This window comes from Leuresthes tenuis, unplaced genomic scaffold (genome assembly GCF_036924035.1).
Source record: "Leuresthes tenuis unplaced genomic scaffold, fLeuTen1.0.hap1 SCAF_22, whole genome shotgun sequence".
Taxonomy (NCBI): domain Eukaryota; kingdom Metazoa; phylum Chordata; class Actinopteri; order Atheriniformes; family Atherinopsidae; genus Leuresthes; species Leuresthes tenuis.
In genome coordinates, this window is record NW_027325376.1 from 3,841,497 (window position 1) to 3,861,337 (window position 19,841).

The following is a 19,841-nucleotide window of genomic DNA, read 5'->3' on the forward strand; positions in this document are numbered from 1 at the left end:
GCAGCTCCTACACCACGCCTAAGACAATCCAAACTCTGTTCATGTGTCGTCCCACGATGGTGGAATGACCTACCGAGCGCTACCAGAACAGGGGCGTCCCTGTCTATCTTCAAGAAGCTCCTGAAAACCCAGCTCTTCAGAGAGCATCTCCTATCCCAGCACTTACCTTGTACTTCCCTCCCCCCTCTATCTCTGCACTTTATCTTTCTGCACTTCCTTCTATGCCTGCACCCTATCTCTACTCTGTCCCCTCTGACAGAGTCGGACTCCTGGGTTCCTTCTATGGAGCTTATTGTTAGCTTTTTATAAAGCTGTTATATCTTCATTTGTAAGTCACTTTGGATAAAAGCGTCTGATAAATACAGAAACAGAAACATCTGTAAGGCTCCTACATGCATGCGTCTGTCCTGAAAAGATTCTATGACGGCCTTTTTTAAAAAATGTTGCACGGTTACCAGGTAATAAGCGAGTTCGCTGGGGAAGGCTGAAAAGATGAATAAGACCCCATCAATTAAACATTTTCCTCCTGAAGTTCTTCCTGATTTGAGTTTTTAGGGGAGGAGGAGTTCTCCAGTCTTGCACCTGTCAGCACAAACCTTTAATTATTGCATAACATCAACCCTCACATGTGATTAATATCTCCTACACTTGATTCCCAACCTCTTGTGTGCTGTTTACCGTTCGCTGCTAATGGTGCTGCAGAGCACAGATTGGAGCATAGATTACCCATTTCCCCTGGAGAAGAGGACGGTTATCTAACAGGTGACAAGAGGTGATGAAAAAATGTGAAAAATTCTCATGTGTTATTGCACAGAAACGGTTCAGATTGCTCCCTCTGAAGCTGCAGAGACATGCTGCTGCATCAGAGATCTGCTTTTCTGCTTTGGTGCTCGCGGAAAAAAGAGAAATCACCTGAGAAACTTCTGATCATCAAGTCATTTTTCTTCTTTACTGAGAAAAGTCAAGACATATTTGGGGGGAAAAAAATGAATAAAAACAACTTCCTAGAAATAAAACACCTCTGCGCCCTGGAAAAAGCTGTCACCCTTTGGCAAAGAGTGTGCTCTGGTGTGCATGCATGTTTGTGCGCGTCTAACCTGTCAGAAAAAGGGTGTTTCACTGAGTGGGAAATGCCTGGTAGGATGTGTAGGCCCGGGTTGCCATAGCAACCATCTGCTGCTACGCTGGCAAGCGTTCGCCGCACAGCCCACACAGTGTGGCATCGAGCAGCGAGCCAATCTTAGAGAGAGGAACTAAAGCTGGGATTGAATGTTAACATTAAAGAGCCAAAAATAAGCTAAAAGACGCCCAGTTCTGATTAATCTTCAGTTTTAGTGCATGTGAAGGTGCCCTTGGTCAGCGAGCGTGAGCTCAGCAAATCCTTTATGGTGGAGCCTGACGTAGGAGAGGTGTGCAGCACTCAAAACCCAGAACAACACTTTGGCAGACCGTAGAATGAACAGAAGGACGTAAAACTGCTTAAAACAGCTAAGAACTGAAGTCAGTTAAAGTCACTTTGAGACAGCAGCAAAAAGTTACCTCAGCTTGGTCCAGCATAGGAGCTACGAAGCTTACTGCCAGTTTAAAACCGTGAAAACACCCAAAAGCACACAGGTGACAATGTGTAAAAAGATCGAGGAAGTAGCTTTAATGTGCCGGTGCAATACAACAGCCGCTCTGGACATATCTCATCTTTGTTTTTTGGATATTGTGCTGCTGGAAGCATTTCTGTTGGTGATTTGCATGTGTGAGCAGCTAACTGAGCTTTCCAAAGCACCGAGGAATGACTGGAAACAGAACCCAGATCCAGATGTGCTCAACAGGAGACGTCCAGGACGCAGAGCGGGAACAAAGTGGAGAAAAAGGAGGAGGAAGTTTGGCTCATTTCTGCCCTGAGATCACTGGCTCACATTGGAGGAGCTTGGAGCCCTGAAGGTTGTAGAAGGAATATTGTGAAGGCTACATTATTTGTTTCACGGTGAAATGGCTGCAGGAATGACTCCAGACTGCAGACAGGGACTGCAGACAGAGGGGTAGCATTGCAGGAGGAGGCATTTCAGTGCTTGCTACCAGGTGGAATCCTGGAAATGTCACAGAGAAGGAGCATCTGTGAACCCCAGATGTTTGAGTTTCTGCCCATGTTTTCTGCAGAGACAGTTCACCTGCGTTACCTGTCGACACGAAAGACTTCAGCCACACCTTTCTCTGCTGCACTTCAACTGACAAACGATTAGATTTTTTAGATTTGTTAAGTTTAGTTTTCAATAAAGCCTTTGTTTTTCTAATTTGCCACCTAATAATCCAGCATTTGGGCCCCTCCCATCCCTCCCACCCATTCATGCATAAAAAAGGCTCCGAACTCAAGGAACAAACCGACAACTTAGCAAAGACACATCATTTGTTCCCATTTCTTTAGCTGCATCTATGAAAAACAGCAAAGAAAACACAGTTTGACAGACAGAAAATAGGATTTCTGCAGCAACAAGGTGATTCCCAAAGAGCTATTAGCTGAAAACTTGGCATATCTCAGCATGGTGTGCAGTGTGTCCTTAAAACATTTGAGGAAACTGGACAAGTGGAGGACAAAAGAAGAAGTGTCAGGCCTAAAAAACTATCTACAGCAGATGAACAGGATCTGAAAGTGATGTCCTTAAGAAAGAGGAAAAACTCCAGCTGTGACCTGACAGGACCTGAGAGATGCATCTGGACCTTCAGCTGATCCATCTACTGTTGGCCCAAGCCTCATCAGAAATGGTCTCCATGGAAGGGTGGCTGTCAAGAAGCCATTCTTAAGGAAGGGAAACAGGGAGAAAAGGCTGAGCTGTGCCAAATGACACAAGAAGTGGACTGAAAATCAGTGGCAACAGGTCTTATGGAGGGATGAATCCTCCCCAGAGCCCGGACCTCAACATTATTGAAGCAGTGTGGGATCATCTGACAGAGAACGGAACAAAAGGCAGCCCACATCCAAAGAAGAGCTTTGGGATGTCCTTCAAGAAGCCTGGAGAACTATTCCTGAAGACTCCTTAAAGAAATGACAGAAAGCTCGTCTCAGAGGGTTCAGGCTGAGTTGGAGAATAAATCTTTAAGCTCATTAAAACTCTACAAACCCTGTTTTTGCCTCATATTCTGTATTTCTGTTGAAATTTGCACATTCTGCTGCAACAATTTCCTGTTTTCTTGGCAACCGATGGGTGGCGGAGGATGTTTGCACCGTCCTGTATAACAGTGCAGTTTAATGAAGCTGCTCCTCTAACAGATCAAACTATAAACTCAGTTAGATAAACTCAGTTAGTCGGTTTATTAGGGAGGAGGTCCAGGCTGTCACTTTCCATGAGTTCACTGTTCGGGATCAAATGTTCTGCTTTCTCTACCCAAAGCTGAAATGATTGAGCGGTCCTCTGATGTGTTGGTTTTCCCGTGTGTGTGCTGCAGATGCAGGAGGCGGGTCATACCCAGCGAGGCTCTCAGAGGGCTTTCAGTGTCCTGGATCGTCTGCTGCTCACGCATCCCGTGTGGCTGCAGCTGTCGCTCAGCCAAGACTCCGCCCTCTACATCCTCCTCAGAGAGCCTGTCGGGGTGAGGACCAATCAGCCGCATTACTCTTCGATCAGACATTAGACGGAGGACGGTTGTCTTAGTTAGAAAAGGAAAATGAGGGAATGCATCCTGTATTTTCTGTTATATGGGGCGAAAATGATTAAAGCTAACAATAAGCAAAGGTTTTTGTCATTAACGGCCTTTTATTCTTGTTCCTCTGATGGTTCTTGGTGCCGGCAGACGTTTTTAGTGCGTAAATGCAGCTCCAGCCAGAGGAAGGTGCTGTGTTTCAGGGTGACAGCGGACAGAGGTGCCTCCTCCGTTAAAGAGTGCTTCATCTGTGAGGAAGACTCCAGTGAGTATGAAGGTCTTTTTCCTATTTTAGGCCTCCTAAATCCCTCATTTTCAACTGTTATGATTGGAGATCATTGGTGTCTTTGGCCAAGTACTGATGGCAGTTCCAAGCACCACTGGGAACTTGTAAGGTACAAGGATGCACTTTGTAACGTCTAATTTACGGATGTTTGTGTGGTTTTTTCTGACTAATTTCTTCAGATGTGGTATCTTTGTCCTCAGTGGCCATCATATACTGTAGTTTGAGGTGAAGACTGATGTTATTCGTTGATTCCTTGTGCGTCGCCGTCAGGTTTGAAGCCAAAAAAGCTCCACTCTGGGAGATGTTCTCCCTTCTTCCCGTTCATTTTTTCGCTGTCTTGACTGCTTCTTGAACTCCACCAAATGCATCAGTCGCTCTGTTTATGTCGGCCTTCTTGCTGCATGTAAGGTATCAAAGTAGTGAGGGAGTTTTAAGGATTGCTCTAAAGCAGGGATGTCAAACTCCGGTCCTCGAGGGCCGCTTTCCGGCAGGTTTTAGATGTTTCCCTGCTTCAACGCACCTGAATCAGATCAATGCATCTTAAACTTAACAATCTTTCGAAGTGATCCATTTAATCTGAATCAGGTGCGTTGAAGCAGGGAAACATCTAAAACCTGCAGGACAGCGGCCCTCGAGGACCGGACTTTGACATATGTGCTGTAAAGTAAGTAAGTGAGAATGTGACTCACCGTATATTAGAAATGATGTGTGGATCTGGACTGATAACCTGTCACTGGAGGGTTTTAGGAAAATAGTTCCTGTAAGTAATTTTGTGAAGGTGGAGCTAACATTCAGTTGTGTGTCATAATTATCAGCTTGTAAATGTTCTGATGTTCAGAAAAGCTTAGTTCAGTGATGAAATATCTGGGAAACAACAAATGCTGACTTTTAATGTAAAGTTATTGGCCTCATTAAACTGTACAAGCAGTAAAATCTCAACACGAGGATGGTGTTAGCAGTGATTTCTCTGTAAAACCGGGACTCTGCGTGACAGCTTACCTCTTTGTGTTGTTGAGAAGAACAGACTTACTCATCGTTTACCCTCAGATGCTGAATGCAGATGTCGGCATTTCAACAAACACGACTGTCAGAGACTCTTCAGAAGCCGGATTACATTCATTTTCGGTCTCATCAGTCAAACCTGAGACGTTGCTGCAGTGAAGTTGAAGCTGCACCGACAGTTTTCTGACAAAGGGGGGGCTTTGACGCCTGCTCTTATTTAGTGATGAGTTTTGTTTGGCAGCATGAAGTTCTGTCGCTCACACACTCACCGGGTGAAATGTGCTGCAGAGAGGACGGGTCCTCCGTGTTATTTTTGACGTTTCCTGGTGAAATGAACAAGTGCCTCCACAGCTGTCAATCAAACTCTGTTCTGTCTGTTCTATTACAAGCATTCGCCTTGGAGAGCTCAGCACTCAGCTTCCCTGACTTGTGTCGCCTGGTGGCCTTCTACTGTATCAGCAGGTAATAAATGATGTCTAATACCACAGAAAAGCAGGATAGTATGATGTCTAATACCACAGAAAAGCAGGATAGTATGATGTCTAATACCACAGAAAAGCAGGATAGTATGATGCCTAATACCACAGAAAAGCAGGATAGTATGATGCCTAATACCACAGAAAAGCAGGTAATGTATGATGTCTAATACCACAGAAAAGCAGGATAATATGATGTCTAATACCACAGAAAAGCAGGATAGTATGATGCCTAATACCACAGAAAAGCAGGATAGTATGATGCCTAATACCACAGAAAAGCAGGTAATGTATGATGTCTAATACCACAGAAAAGCAGGATAATATGATGTCTAATACCACAGAAAAGCAGGTAATGTATGATGCCTAATACCACAGAAAAGCAGGTAATGTATGATGCCTAATACCACAGAAAAGCAGGTAATGTATGATGTCTAATACCACAGAAAAGCAGGTAATGTATGATGTCTAATACCACAGAAAAGCAGGATAGTATGATGTCTAATACCACAGAAAAGCAGGATAGTATGTCTAATACCACAGAAAAGCAGGTAATGTATGATGTCTAATACCACAGAAAAGCAGGTAATGTATGATGTCTAATACCACAGAAAAGCAGGTAATGTATGATGTCTAATAACACAGAAAAGCAGGATAGTATGATGCCTAATACCACAGAAAAGCAGGATAGTATGATGTCTAATACCACAGAAAAGCAGGTAATGTATGATGTCTAATACCACAGAAAAGCAGGTAATGTATGATGTCTAATACCACAGAAAAGCAGGTAATGTATGATGTCTAATACCACAGAAAAGCAGGATAATATGATGTCTAATACCACAGAAAAGCAGGATAGTATGATGTCTAATACCACAGAAAAGCAGGATAGTATGATATCTAATACCACAGAAAAGCAGGATAGTATGATGTCTAATACCACAGAAAAGCAGGTAATGTATGATGTCTAATACCACAGAAAAGCAGGTAATGTATGATGTCTAATACCACAGAAAAGCAGGATAGTATGATGTCTAATACCACAGAAAAGCAGGATAGTATGATGTCTAATACCACAGAAAAGCAGGATAGTATGATGTCTAATACCACAGAAAAGCAGGTAATGTATGATGCCTAATACCACAGAAAAGCAGGTAATGTATGATGTCTAATACCACAGAAAAGCAGGATAGTATGATGTCTAATACCACAGAAAAGCAGGATAGTATGATGTCTAATACCACAGAAAAGCAGGTAATGTATGATGTCTAATACCACAGAAAAGCAGGATAGTATGATGTCTAATACCACAGAAAAGCAGGATAGTATGATGTCTAATACCACAGAAAAGCAGGATAGTATGATGTCTAATACCACAGAAAAGCAGGATAGTATGATGTCTAATACCACAGAAAAGCAGGATAGTATGATGTCTAATACCACAGAAAAGCAGGATAGTATGATGTCTAATACCACAGAAAAGCAGGATAGTATGTCTAATACCACAGAAAAGCAGGTAATGTATGATGTCTAATACCACAGAAAAGCAGGTAATGTATGATGTCTAATACCACAGAAAAGCAGGTAATGTATGATGTCTAATACCACAGAAAAGCAGGATAGTATGATGTCTAATACCACAGAAAAGCAGGATAGTATGATATCTAATACCACAGAAAAGCAGGTAATGTATGATGTCTAATACCACAGAAAAGCAGGTAATGTATGATGTCTAATACCACAGAAAAGCAGGATAGTATGATGTCTAATACCACAGAAAAGCAGGATAGTATGATGTCTAATACCACAGAAAAGCAGGTAATGTATGATGCCTAATACCACAGAAAAGCAGGATAGTATGATGTCTAATACCACAGAAAAGCAGGTAATGTATGATGTCTAATACCACAGAAAAGCAGGATAGTATGATGTCTAATACCACAGAAAAGCAGGATAGTATGATGTCTAATACCACAGAAAAGCAGGATAGTATGATGTCTAATACCACAGAAAAGCAGGATAGTATGATGCCTAATACCACAGAAAAGCAGGTAATGTATGATGTCTAATACCACAGAAAAGCAGGTAATGTATGATGTCTAATACCACAGAAAAGCAGGATAGTATGATGTCTAATACCACAGAAAAGCAGGTAATGTATGATGTCTAATACCACAGAAAAGCAGGTAATGTATGATGTCTAATACCACAGAAAAGCAGGATAATATGATGTCTAATACCACAGAAAAGCAGGTAATGTATGATGTCTAATACCACAGAAAAGCAGGTAATGTATGATGTCTAATACCACAGAAAAGCAGGATAGTATGATGTCTAATACCACAGAAAAGCAGGATAGTATGATGTCTAATACCACAGAAAAGCAGGATAGTATGATGTCTAATACCACAGAAAAGCAGGATAGTTTCATGTGTTTTCCTGATTCAGGAGCCAGTCATCCCTAAAAAGGATACTTATATTTGATAAGTTAATACCGGGTCACCGTAGATGTGCAAATCATGATGTTTTTCAATCATTTTCAACGCTGTACCTTAGTTAAGTGGTTTTAACACCTGACCATAGCCAAGTCGTTTGTAATGTGTAAATCAGAGATGAGGATACAAAAACAGCCTTTAGAGCTACTTGAAGGCACTCTTGGTTAAGTGTGGACTTTTTGCCCTGTTAAATGTTACCTTATCTTAGGTAAAAAAAAAAAAGAAAAAGACGGCAAAAATCATGACTTTGGACTCAAAATTCTGTGTATGAATTGACTAAATTGGGCAGCCGTCCAGTAACCGGAAGGCTGGTGGTTTGATTCCCACTCTCGCCACTCAAATATTGGTGAACTGACAGCCGAGGTGCCCTTGAGCAAGGCACCGTACTCCCATGTGATTGGCTGCCACCGCTCCAGTGCACGGCATCTGTATCTATGAGTGTGTGGCCCTGTGTATAACTGGATGGGTCGATTGCGGAGGAATAGTTTAGTGTATCTGCCTGTATGTGACAGCAAATCTGATCTTAATCTATTGTTGTGGAGATTTTCCTGATCAGAGCTTAACGAGGCAGAAAGCTGAAGTTTTAGGGAGGCATGTTAATTAGCTCAGCAACAACTACAACTGCACAAAAGCCTGACTTTAATCCCATCTGGCACCTTTAAGATAAGTGAATCGTGGCCTTTACCTGGATCCAAACTCTGATGTGAAGCCTGACAACACAAAAGTGCTGCATGGCAGCAGATTATCATGCTTTAAGAAGGAGTTCCACATTTCTATCCATGTGTTCATCTACAATAAAGTAGTTTGTGCAGCCGTAACCACTGTTTTTCTCTCATCTCCAGGGACGTGTTGCCTTTTCCTCTGCAGCTACCGGAGGCCATTGCTGAAGCCACCACACACAGGCAGCTGGAGGCCATCTCACACATGGGACAAGGTCAGTTATGGCTGAAAAAAGAAAGAAATCTCCAGGTTGGGGTGACAGTAGGCTTTTTATGCTGCTCTCAAAATGTTTCCCGTGTTATAGAGTAAAGAATATTCAATTCAGTTTTATTTATAAAGCGCCAAATTACAACAAATTTAGATGATATAGTCCAGTTCAAGCCAATTGGAGTTCAATTGAACTTAATTAATTAATTAATTTCAAAATAATCCAATTAATTCATATAGAGCCAATTCAAAAACAATTTCCGAGCTCGTTTTCTAGTTAAGGAAACCAAGGAGTTGCACCAAAACTTCTCTTCGGTCCAATTTCCCGGCCTGAGTGTGCATGAGGCGACTGTGGAGAGGAACGACTCCCTTTTAACAGGAAGAAACCTGTTTAAGGAACCAGAACCAGGAAGCATGGCCATCTGCATGGATCTACTGGAGGTTGAGAGGACAGGAAAGAGGGGGACAACAAACACCGTAACACCAGGCCAGAGATACCTGCTGAGAGAGTTAACGACAACAATGATGTCATGTGTTCATGGAGAGGGAGGAGAGGTGCATCATGGGAGCTCCCCCAGCAGGCTGGGCCTATAGCAGCAGAACTATGGGATGTTTCAGGCTCACCTGAGCCATCCCTAACTATAAGCTGTATGAAAAAGGAAAGTTTAAGGCCTGATCTTAAAGGTAGAGAGGGTGTCTGCTTCCTGAAGCCAAACTGGGTCCACAGAGAGGCAAAGCGAGTTTATTTGTGTGGCAAAATTCAACGACAAGGTGATTCAAAGTGCTTTACAGAGACATTAAAACAGTAGGAATAAAAAGCAAGATTTAAAATTTAAACAAGAGAAAGAAATAAGAACAATAGATAAAATCTGAAAAAATGATATATATGAAAGATAAAATCAGGAGTTAAAATATGAAACTCAAGCTTATTCAAATGCAGCTGAAAATAGATGTTTCTTCAACCTGGACTTAAATACTGAGAGTTTCAGCTGATCTGAGGCTTTCTGGGAGTTTGTTCCAGACATGTGGAGCATAGAAGCTGAATGCAGCTTCTCCAGGTCTGGTTCTGACTCTGGGAACTGATAAAGAACCGGATCCAGATGACCTGAGGGGTCTGGGAGGTTCATAGTGGGTCAGGAGGTCACTGATGTATTTTGGACCATTCAGAGCTTTATAGACCAGCATCAGAACTTTAAAGTCTATCCTCTGATGGACCGGCAGCCGGTGGAAAGACCTCAGAGCTGGACTGATGTGCTCCACTTCTTTGGTCTTAGTGAGGACTCGAGTTCTGGATGAGCTGCAGGTGTCTAACTGACCTGTAAAGATGGATGCTGTCATTTACAGGGGCCTGAGAACTGAAGGCTCTGCCTCCCATTCTGCTTTTAGGGGCCTGATAACTGAAGGCTCTGCCTCCCATTCTGCTTTTAGGGGCCTGAGAACTGAAGGCTCTGCCTCCCATTCTGCTTTTAGGGGCCTGATAACTGAAGGCTCTGCCTCCCATTCTGCTTTTAGGGGCCTGATAACTGAAGGCTCTGCCTCCCATTCTGCTTTTAGGGGCCTGATAACTGAAGGCTCTGCCTCCCATTCTGCTTTTAGGGGCCTGATAAGTGAAGGCTCTGCCTCCCATTCTGCTTTTAGGGGCCTGATAACTGAAGGCTCTGCCTCCCATTCTGCTTTTAGGGGCCTGATAACTGAAGGCTCTGCCTCCCATTCTGCTTTTAGGGGCCTGATAACTGAAGGCTCTGCCTCCCATTCTGCTTTTAGGGGCCTGATAACTGAAGGCTCTGCCTCCCATTCTGCTTTTAGAAACTCTGGGAACCACAAGGAAACCTGCAGCCTGAGAGCAAAGTGCTCTGTTGGGGAAACATCCAACTGTGAGATCTTTAAGATGTGATGGAGCTCGGTCATTCAGAGCTTTATATGCGAGGAGAATATTAACATAGTGTTCACAAAATGATGAAATAAGCTTCGAACTGAAAGCATATTTTCTGGGTGAGATTGCTAAAAGGAAACAAAAAGTTGTAATTGTGATAAATCCACAGTGACTGCCAGCTGGCATCTATTTTTACACGGTAACATGTGCTGCTGTAGCGCAGCAGCAAAGAGCGAGGTGTGACTCCATGATGGCTTAAAGTGATAATCAGATGCTAGATTATCATAGTTCTGCAACAGGAGTCTGCTCTAGTCAGCTTGAAGCGTTTCAGATCTTTTTATTCTTCTTAAAGGGAAACTATTGTGTTTTTCCCCTCATTTTCTGTCATATACTGTAAATAAATTGTTACGGTGCCGGATGTTTAGATCAAACCTGGCCAAACTCTCAAATAATGACTCTGTGAAAGTAAACCCTGTGAGTTCAGGCTTTAGGTTGGCCCAAACAATCTGTTCCCAGCAGCTTTTTCAACCTTTATGCCAGTGATTGTCCATTCAAAGCACAGCACACTCACAAAGTAAAACCACAGTCATCCTGGTAAATTTATGGACATAGTCTAACATTTAGGCTTTTCTAGCATCCGGTTAACTGACAGAGCAGCGGGATAGTGTCCGAACCTTTGGTGCTTCCTGACTGCAGATGTTTTCCACACATTTCTTCACATGTTTACTCATCAACCATAAACCAGCTTGTGATTAAAATCTACATTTATGTGTCACAATAAGCAGATATTCTGCTGTAATCTTTGCTGCTGAGGATGTTAAGTCAAACATGCACCACTGGATTTGATGGTTTGTCGGTAGCTTTCAAAACTTCCACACCGGTAAGCACTGGATGCTGCTTTTTGCCAGCTTTAGGGAGCTGGTCAAGCAGAGCCGAGTGCTAATATTGGCTCCAGCTGATGCGGGACTGCTGCTGTACAAGGATTTATGTAGCTGTGAATGATGCAAAGCTTCTACGATGAAGCATCTGAACAAAAAAACTTCTGAATCATCTTTGTATCTGAGCTTCCTCTGTCCTCCTGGATTTTCCCCCAGACTTCTGGAGCTCACCGAGTGCTTCAGACATCCAAAATGGACCGATGGGGCCCGCTGCATCAAGCAGCGACAGCCAGGCCCATATGATGGTGAACCAAGAGCGATGTTCTCTGTTGAACCGAGGCAGCCAAGGCAAAGTCTGCTTCATCAACCCTCTCTTCCTACAGCTGGAGGTCAGCAAGGTTAGTGGGCAAAGTCGGGTGCTTCTGCTTCATCTGAGGCTACTTTATTTGACTGAAGCTGAGTTTTCTGACTGTGAAATGCTCTTTTAGGGGGTGGAAATATGTTTAAGGTTTGTGAAAAACTTCCTTTCATCACAGGTTTGACTTTTTTAGCAAAGTTAACCAGATTGAATCGACTCTTTTGTCTTTTTGCAGCAGCTGCAACACACAAACCACAGTGCCTCCAATAAACGGCACCGCTTCAAGCGCAGCATGCGCCTCCGGCTCTCTGAGTCCTCCATGAATTTGTCCCTGGAGGGAGTTGGCTCCTACTCACCTCCCCCATCAGTGGAGCAATCCGGAGGATCAGAGGGGCTCCACAAGGCCAACCCACCGAGGAGAGTTCACGCAGGAGCCGGCGTCCTGAGGAGAACCCCGGCTGTGTCGCCCGGGTCAGCAGAGGAGGAGGACATGATGTCCGTCTATGTGCCACAAGTGAGTCTGTTTATAAGTCTGTTTATAAGTCTGTTTATTTGAGAATATCTTCCTTTCTGTCTTGAACCGACATGTGATTTTTAAAGTTTGTGAACGCCATAAGATGTTCTACATGAAGACTGATGACCTCTGTCTTGTTAAAGACGTCTGCCGCGATGGAGGAGCCTCCAAAAGCGGAGCAGGAGCCACGTATTGAAGTGGCCCTTCTGGCCCTGGAGCACCGCCCGGCTCCGTCTTTGGCCGAGCTCGACAGCAGCAGCTCCTTCAGCAGCATGGATGAGGACAACGACTCGGACTCAGATCAAGAAGGCGTCGCCCAAATCCAAGCGCACAAATTTCAGCGACCGCCGCTCATTCGCTCCCGAGGCCGTGGCGGGCTGCACCGCATGAGCGAGGCCTTTGTGTGCTTCTTTGCCCCGGACAAGCGGCTGACTCGACTGGTGGAGGAGCTTTCCAGAGACAGGCGCTCGATCTTCGGGGGCATGGCTCAGGACTTCCTCCTGGAGCAGAAACAGGTGCTCAAATCGCTGACCTCCCCTTCGTCGTCCTTTTCCTCGTCACGCGTGACCTCGGTGCAGCTTCTGCAGGGTCTGCGCCTCTTCCTGTCGCAGGCAAAGTGCTGCTTGCTGGACAGCGGAGAGCTGGAGCCCCCCATAGAAACCCTGGTGCCCGAGAATGAGAAAGGTAAACAAGTAAAAGTAGTGTGGGACTGTGGTATGGGTTCTTTTTTTTTAGTTTCTGCATTCTTACTCTCAAAATTAAGTGCAATAAGTTCTCCTAACTTAGTATAAAGGAAGATCTCTACATCCACATGACAGCCATGTTCCTACAGTAGCCCAGAATGGACAAACCAAACACTGGCTCTGGCACAGCCACCATGGCTCCGCCCACAGTCTTGGAAGGAGAATGGAGGAAGTAACAGAGTGATAAACCCGACCTGAAATAACCCAAACCACCAATCAGAGCATGCAGAACGTCTTATTTCCTGCTGCTCAGACACAAAATAAATGGAATACTTTCTGAAGCAGAACTTCACAGACGTTCCTTAAACAAGCCGAAACAGACTTAATTAATTAAAGTTTAAATGTGCTCGATTTTTAATATCTTTAATGTTATTTAAGGTCTTTAATTCTTACTGTTCCATTTTAGTGCATTTAAGTTCCTGCCGTGCTGAAGCCTGTTCTCGGGCTAAAAGCCCCACAGAAAGATGGATAAAACCAGTCAGCTTTGCTCTGGTTTCTCCCCCCGAGATGGAAAAACCTACAAGCTGTTCCAAGGTCGCCAAGTTTACTCTAACTTTTGATTTTGCTGGTTTTCAGAATCAGGTGGAGGTGTGAGATGCAGCTAAAGGACATAAACAGTAAAAGTAAACTGTCTTTTCTTATTTAAGTCTCCTGATGGTTCAAACTTTAATGATACTGTAGTTATGAGTACTTAAAATCTCAGTTATTGTCTTTTTCTACTGTTCAGCCTCACACTCCCATGTTAGTGTGCTACAATTCAGTTCATTTAAATCGTAGTAATAGTCTGATCCTTGTGAATTTCTCACATGCATGCATGATTACCTTATCACATGACAAAAGAGGAGACAGTGAGTGCCGCAAGATAGATGGAGAAAATGAAAAACAGTGATTCAATAGAGGTGGTGCCAGAGGACGCAGGTCCCTGGAAACAGGCAGCCTTTTCTGATTAATGGTGGGCTGCCCGGGCTCCAGTGAAAGGCAACACAAAGCAGTTTGTGAGGGGTGGTGGGAGAAAGACAGGAAAGCCCTGTCCGGCACACTCTCCCTCACATTCAGTGGCTCTCATTACTGCAAAGACTTTGCAAGGAATGTAGTTGGATCTTCTGACACAGACCTTTCTTTTTTGGACTGCTCTGTGTGAGTTTGAGCATGCGCTTGCAGGTGTGTTTGTGTGTGACGATGTGCAATGGCTGCCCGGCTGTTCAGAGGCTTCAGGGGAGAGCGGTCGGCCGCTGCCTTCCATCCTCGCTTCCTTCCTTCCTTCCTTCCTCCCTGCGCTGCGATTCTGATTTATCTCACGTTGCGTCGGTGGGAGGCATTTGCATTTTTTTTTTTTTGCTCCCACTCGTTTATCATAAAAAGATATCACAGTCCCACGCTCACTTGAAAAGCAGCACGATTCAGGGGAGGGTGGGAGGGAGGAATAGAAATAGGCAGGTTACTTAGAAAACGTAATCAGTTACTGATCTGTGAGTAACAGCTAAAAAAAGTCAGCGAAGAAGAAGAAGCAGGGCTGTAATCACGTTACGTGTAATCTGTTACTCCCCCGGAGCTGAACAGCAGAAGGATGTTGGGAATGGGGGGGGTGATTGATCACAGCGGAGAGTGTTGCTGTGAGGTAGATGGGGGAGATGTTGGGAATTATACAGCAGGGAGAGGAGGATATTGATGATGAGTGGAAAGTATTGAGTCAGGACTGCCTACTGACTACAGGGGAATCAGAGAGTGTGTTTCCACGTGTGAGAGCACGAATTGTGGATAAATATCGCTGCTGAAGGGTTTCAGTGGATGAAGTGTCTCATTCTCAAGAGAAACCTGCTTCAAACACACATTCAGCATCAAAAATGGTCACAAACAAACAGAGTAATCGATGCGATGCATATGTTTGAATAACAAGCATCGAGTGTTAAAAACAGGAAAAAGTTTCCAGAGATGCTTTTTCTAGTTCCTTAACACAAGCTTAAAATTCCCTGACGGGATCAAGCGGCTTCGGATCCTGTTGTGGCCTGTTCCAAGTCCAAGGCTTTTTAAGGTAACATTGAACAGGGAGCTGAGGCTGCTCTGCTCACAGATAAGATGTCTTTCTGAAAGTGTCTCCACGTCACAACCTTTCAACAATCACTTCCTCGACTGTGTCCTGGGAGTCCAGTTTAGCACCAAAACAGCTAGCTTGGCTCTTAGCAAGGCTCCAAAAGTGTCTGCAAAGTGCTTTCAGTGGAGTATTAAACCTGAGAAGAAATGGGAGGTGCATCACCCTCTGAGAACACAGTGTGATGTTTATGAAAGCTGATTCTGCTGCTAAAGTGATTCAACTCCAGGGTCCAAATTCAGCCCAAATGCCTCCAGGAATTCCCAGATTTAACCAAAAATGAGGAAGTGTTTGAAGAGAAAAGGATGAAAAGGTAAACAAAGGGCTGAGTGGCACAACCGCTTGGGAAATGCTGTGCAAATCTGCCTTTTCAGACGAGACATTTAGCTGTGATGGACTGGCAGTCGGTCCAGGGAGGTCCCCACCTTTCACCTGATGGCAGCAGGCAGCCCTGTGACCATGAATTCGATGAAGCAAGTGTAGAAAATGAGTGGCTCGTCGTGGCTGTCGACAGCAGTGTTTTATTATCTCAACATCACTCCTGCAGTGAAAAGAATCCACTGAGGAAACCACATCCTGTTCAGGTTTAGGAGAGTATGAACACACTGAGCTGTATTCTGATTTAAAGGCACAGCTGACTGGTTCAGCATGAAAAGCACGACCTGAACATAACACGCTGCCACTACTCTGTCTGCCAGAAATCTGGTTTGTTGATTCAACTGTTTGAGGCCACGATCTGTGTCAGTGTGGATTAAATCATGTTTAATCGCGTGTGAAAAGGGAACGATGGTGTTTTCTTCTTGTAAAACCTAATCTGGATATAAATCTGAAACCTGTTCGGTGTGTCCAGCAGTGCAGGGAGTTCATGTCATTTTCCACAGACGCTGCATCAGATTTACAGTCATTGCCTCAATCATTTTGGGAGTTTATGTCAAGTCAGGTCGGGAATGAGATCCTTCCCCAAGTGGAGGAGTTCAAGTCTTGTTCATGAGACGAATGGAGCGGGAGGTTGACAGCGTCACTGTGAAGAAGGAGCTGAGCCAGAAGGCGAAGCTCTCTATTTACTGGTCAATCTACCTTCCTACCCTCACCTTTGGTCCCGAGCTGTGGGAAGAGACCGTAAGAACGAGATCGCGAATACAAGCGGCCGAAATGGGTTTCCTCCGCAGGGTGTCTGGGCCTCCCTTAGAGATAGGGTGAGAAGCTCAGTCATCCGGGAGGGGCTCGGAGTAGAACCGCTGCTCCTCCACACTGAGAGGAGTCAGATGAGGTGGTATCTGGTTAGGATGCCCCCTGGATGCCTCCCTGGTGAGGTGTTCTGGGCCCGTCCCACTGGGAGGAGACTCCGGGGAAGACCCAGGACACGGTGGAGAGACTATGTCTCTCTTCTGGCCTGGGAACGCCTCGGGGTCCCCCCGGAAGAGCTGGAGGAAGTGGCCGGGGACAGAGAGGTCTGGGCTTCTCTGTTAAAGCTGCTGCCCCCACGACCCCCGGAGAAGCAGCAGATGATGGATGGATGGATGGATGGACGGACGGATGGATGGATGGATGGATGCTGGATGCTGGATGATTGATGGATGGATGATGGATGGATGGATGCTGGATGGATGGATGATGGATGGATGGATGCTGGATGGATGATGGATGGATGATGGATGATGGATGGATGGATTGATTGATGGATGGATGGATGATGGATGGATGGATGGATGTCAAGGCTACAGACTTTTATTTGTTCAGTTTGCAACATTTCAGCAGGATTTTATCCTGTATTGTCAGCCCTTAATGAACAGTTTTCTAACACAGAAGCTTGTTTAAATTTAAAGTTATTGCGTGTAACAGAGTGATCTACTGGCAGAAATGCAGCATAATATTCTACAATGTGATTTAATTACTGTGTGAAAATAAGACTTATTGTGTTTTCCATACCTTAGAACCAGCAGTTTATATCCAAGGAACTCCGGAGCGGCTCATAAATCCTTTAAAAGGTTTCAGGATGTAAAGTGAAACATGATTATAAGGAATCCAGATAACCACAGAATCTTCTTATAAAGTCAGAGAATTAATATTGCCTGATGGTGTTTTTTTTAAAGTTTGGTTGACTGACACAGAATAGCCTTTAAGTTTCTGTATTCATGCTTTTATGAGTCATACTGAGGTGCTGGGAGCTATAATAGAGAATGTGAATCACATCACATTTAATTTTGAGTTAATTTTGAGTAATTTGGTTCATGCACATACTGTATGACTGGAATCTAAAATGGCATCCCAACTCATTTCTACCCAACGAAACACCATGATAAACATTCTTAAGAGTAAATCTTTATCAGCAACTTAGCGACTTATAACACCCACTGGCTGTGGCTCCATTAAATACACTCAGCTGAATGGGTTCATGCAGCTCTGGCTTGTTAATTGGCAGATCTTACACTTTTAAACTCACACAAAGTGCATCCACTCAGTCCAGAAATGCAGTTTGAACTGTGCAGGAGCCTGAGCTGAGGTGGTGCATCAGGGTCAGTAATCCAGTCCAGCATAGAGATCGGTGTTGTTAATCTTTTTGCTTCAAGTCTTAATTCAGAGCTGCCTTTCTGGGCATCTTGCCAGTTCCTCTAGACATAACAAGCTCCTCTACCTGCATATGATCAAAATAAATCAAACTCCCAGAATGTAACCCAGAATATTCGTCAGTTTATCCAGACAATAACAAACTCCCTTTCTACTCAGACTTGGCGTTGGAGCGGGCCATGTTCTCCTGTGTGCTCAGGCCTCTGAGGCCCCTGCTGGAGAAAGCCCTGATGGCTTTGCACAGCCAGGATGGATCCACTCACCGGCTCGCTCAGAACCTGCTCCATCTGAAAGGCGGCGCAGCCATGGAGCGCCTCGGCGTGCGGACTGGGGTCCCAGATAGCCGGGAGGTGGAGAGGGTGAGGCAGAAGCTGATCTTAATGCAGCGCACGCACTCGCCCATCGACAAGGTGCTGCTGCTGCTGCAAGTGTGCAAGTGTGTCCACAAGGCCATGGGGGCTTTGCACGGTGAGACTCCATATTTTACTATTTAACTCCATATTTTAATATTTAACTCCATTATTTACTATTTAACTCCATATTTTACTTTTTAATTCCATATTTTGCTCCATATTTTAATATTTAACTCCATTATTTACTATTTAACTCCATATTTTACTATTCAACTCCATTATTTACTATTTAGCTCCATATTTTAATATTTAATTCCATATTTTAATGTTTAACTCCATTATTTACTATTTAACTCCATATTTTACTATTTAACTCCATTATTTACTATTTAACTCCATATTTTAATATTTAACTCCATTATTTACTATTTAACTCCATATTTTACTATTTAATTACATATTTTACTCCATATTTGAATATTTAACTCCATTATTTACTATTTAACTCCATATTTTACTATTTAACTCCATTATTTACTATTTAGCTCCATATTTTAATATTTAATTCCATATTTTAATGTTTAACTCCATTATTTACTATTTAACTCCATATTTTACTATTTAACTCCATATTTTACTCCATATTTTAATATTTAACTCCATTATTTACTATTTAACTCCATATTTTACTATTTAACTCCATATTTTACTCCATATTTTAATATTTAACTCCATTATTTACTATTTAACTCCATATTTTACTATTTAACTCCATTATTTACTATTTAACTCCATATTTTAATATTTAACTCCATTATTTACTATTTAACTCCATATTTTACTATTTAATTCCATATTTTACTCCATATTTTAATATTTAACTCCATATTTTACTATTTAACTCCATATTTTACTATTTAACTCCATTATTTACTATTTAACTCCATATTTTAATATTTAACTCCATTATTTACTATTTAACTCCATATTTTACTATTTAATTCCATATTTTACTCCATATTTGAATATTTAACTCCATTATTTACTATTTAACTCCATATTTTACTATTTAACTCCATTATTTACTATTTAGCTCCATATTTTAATATTTAATTCCATATTTTAATGTTTAACTCCATTATTTACTATTTAACTCCATATTTTACTATTTAACTCCATATTTTACTCCATATCTTAATATTTAACTCCATTATTTACTATTTAACTCCATATTTTACTATTTAACTCCATATTTTACTCCATATTTTAATATTTAACTCCATTATTTACTATTTAACTCCATTATTTACTATTTAACTCCATTATTTACTATTTAACTCCATATTTTAATATTTAACTCCATTATTTACTATTTAACTCCATATTTTACTATTTAATTCCATATTTTACTCCATATTTTAATATTTAACTCCATATTTTACTATTTAACTCCATATTTTACTCCATATCTGAATATTTAACTCCATTATTTACTATTTAACTCCATATTTTACTATTTAACTCCATTATTTACTATTTAGCTCCATATTTTAATATTTAATTCCATATTTTAATGTTTAACTCCATTATTTACTATTTAACTCCATTATTTACTATTTAACTCCATATTTTACTATTTAACTCCATAT

General features: G+C 42.6%; 1 protein-coding gene across 1 annotated transcript in view; it reads left to right on the forward strand.

Moving 5' to 3' along the window:
- rin1b (Ras and Rab interactor 1b) overlaps positions 1 to 19,841 on the forward strand; it is a 43,923-nt gene that overhangs the window by 17,151 nt on the left and 6,931 nt on the right. Inside the window, exons 2-9 of the mRNA XM_072375937.1 lie at positions 3,436 to 3,579; positions 3,781 to 3,895; positions 5,308 to 5,380; positions 8,732 to 8,823; positions 11,784 to 11,965; positions 12,161 to 12,439; positions 12,583 to 13,123; positions 17,999 to 18,307. Coding sequence (XP_072232038.1) covers positions 3,436 to 3,579; positions 3,781 to 3,895; positions 5,308 to 5,380; positions 8,732 to 8,823; positions 11,784 to 11,965; positions 12,161 to 12,439; positions 12,583 to 13,123; positions 17,999 to 18,307 — 1,735 coding nt within the window. The remainder of the gene's footprint in view (positions 1 to 3,435; positions 3,580 to 3,780; positions 3,896 to 5,307; positions 5,381 to 8,731; positions 8,824 to 11,783; positions 11,966 to 12,160; positions 12,440 to 12,582; positions 13,124 to 17,998; positions 18,308 to 19,841) is intronic.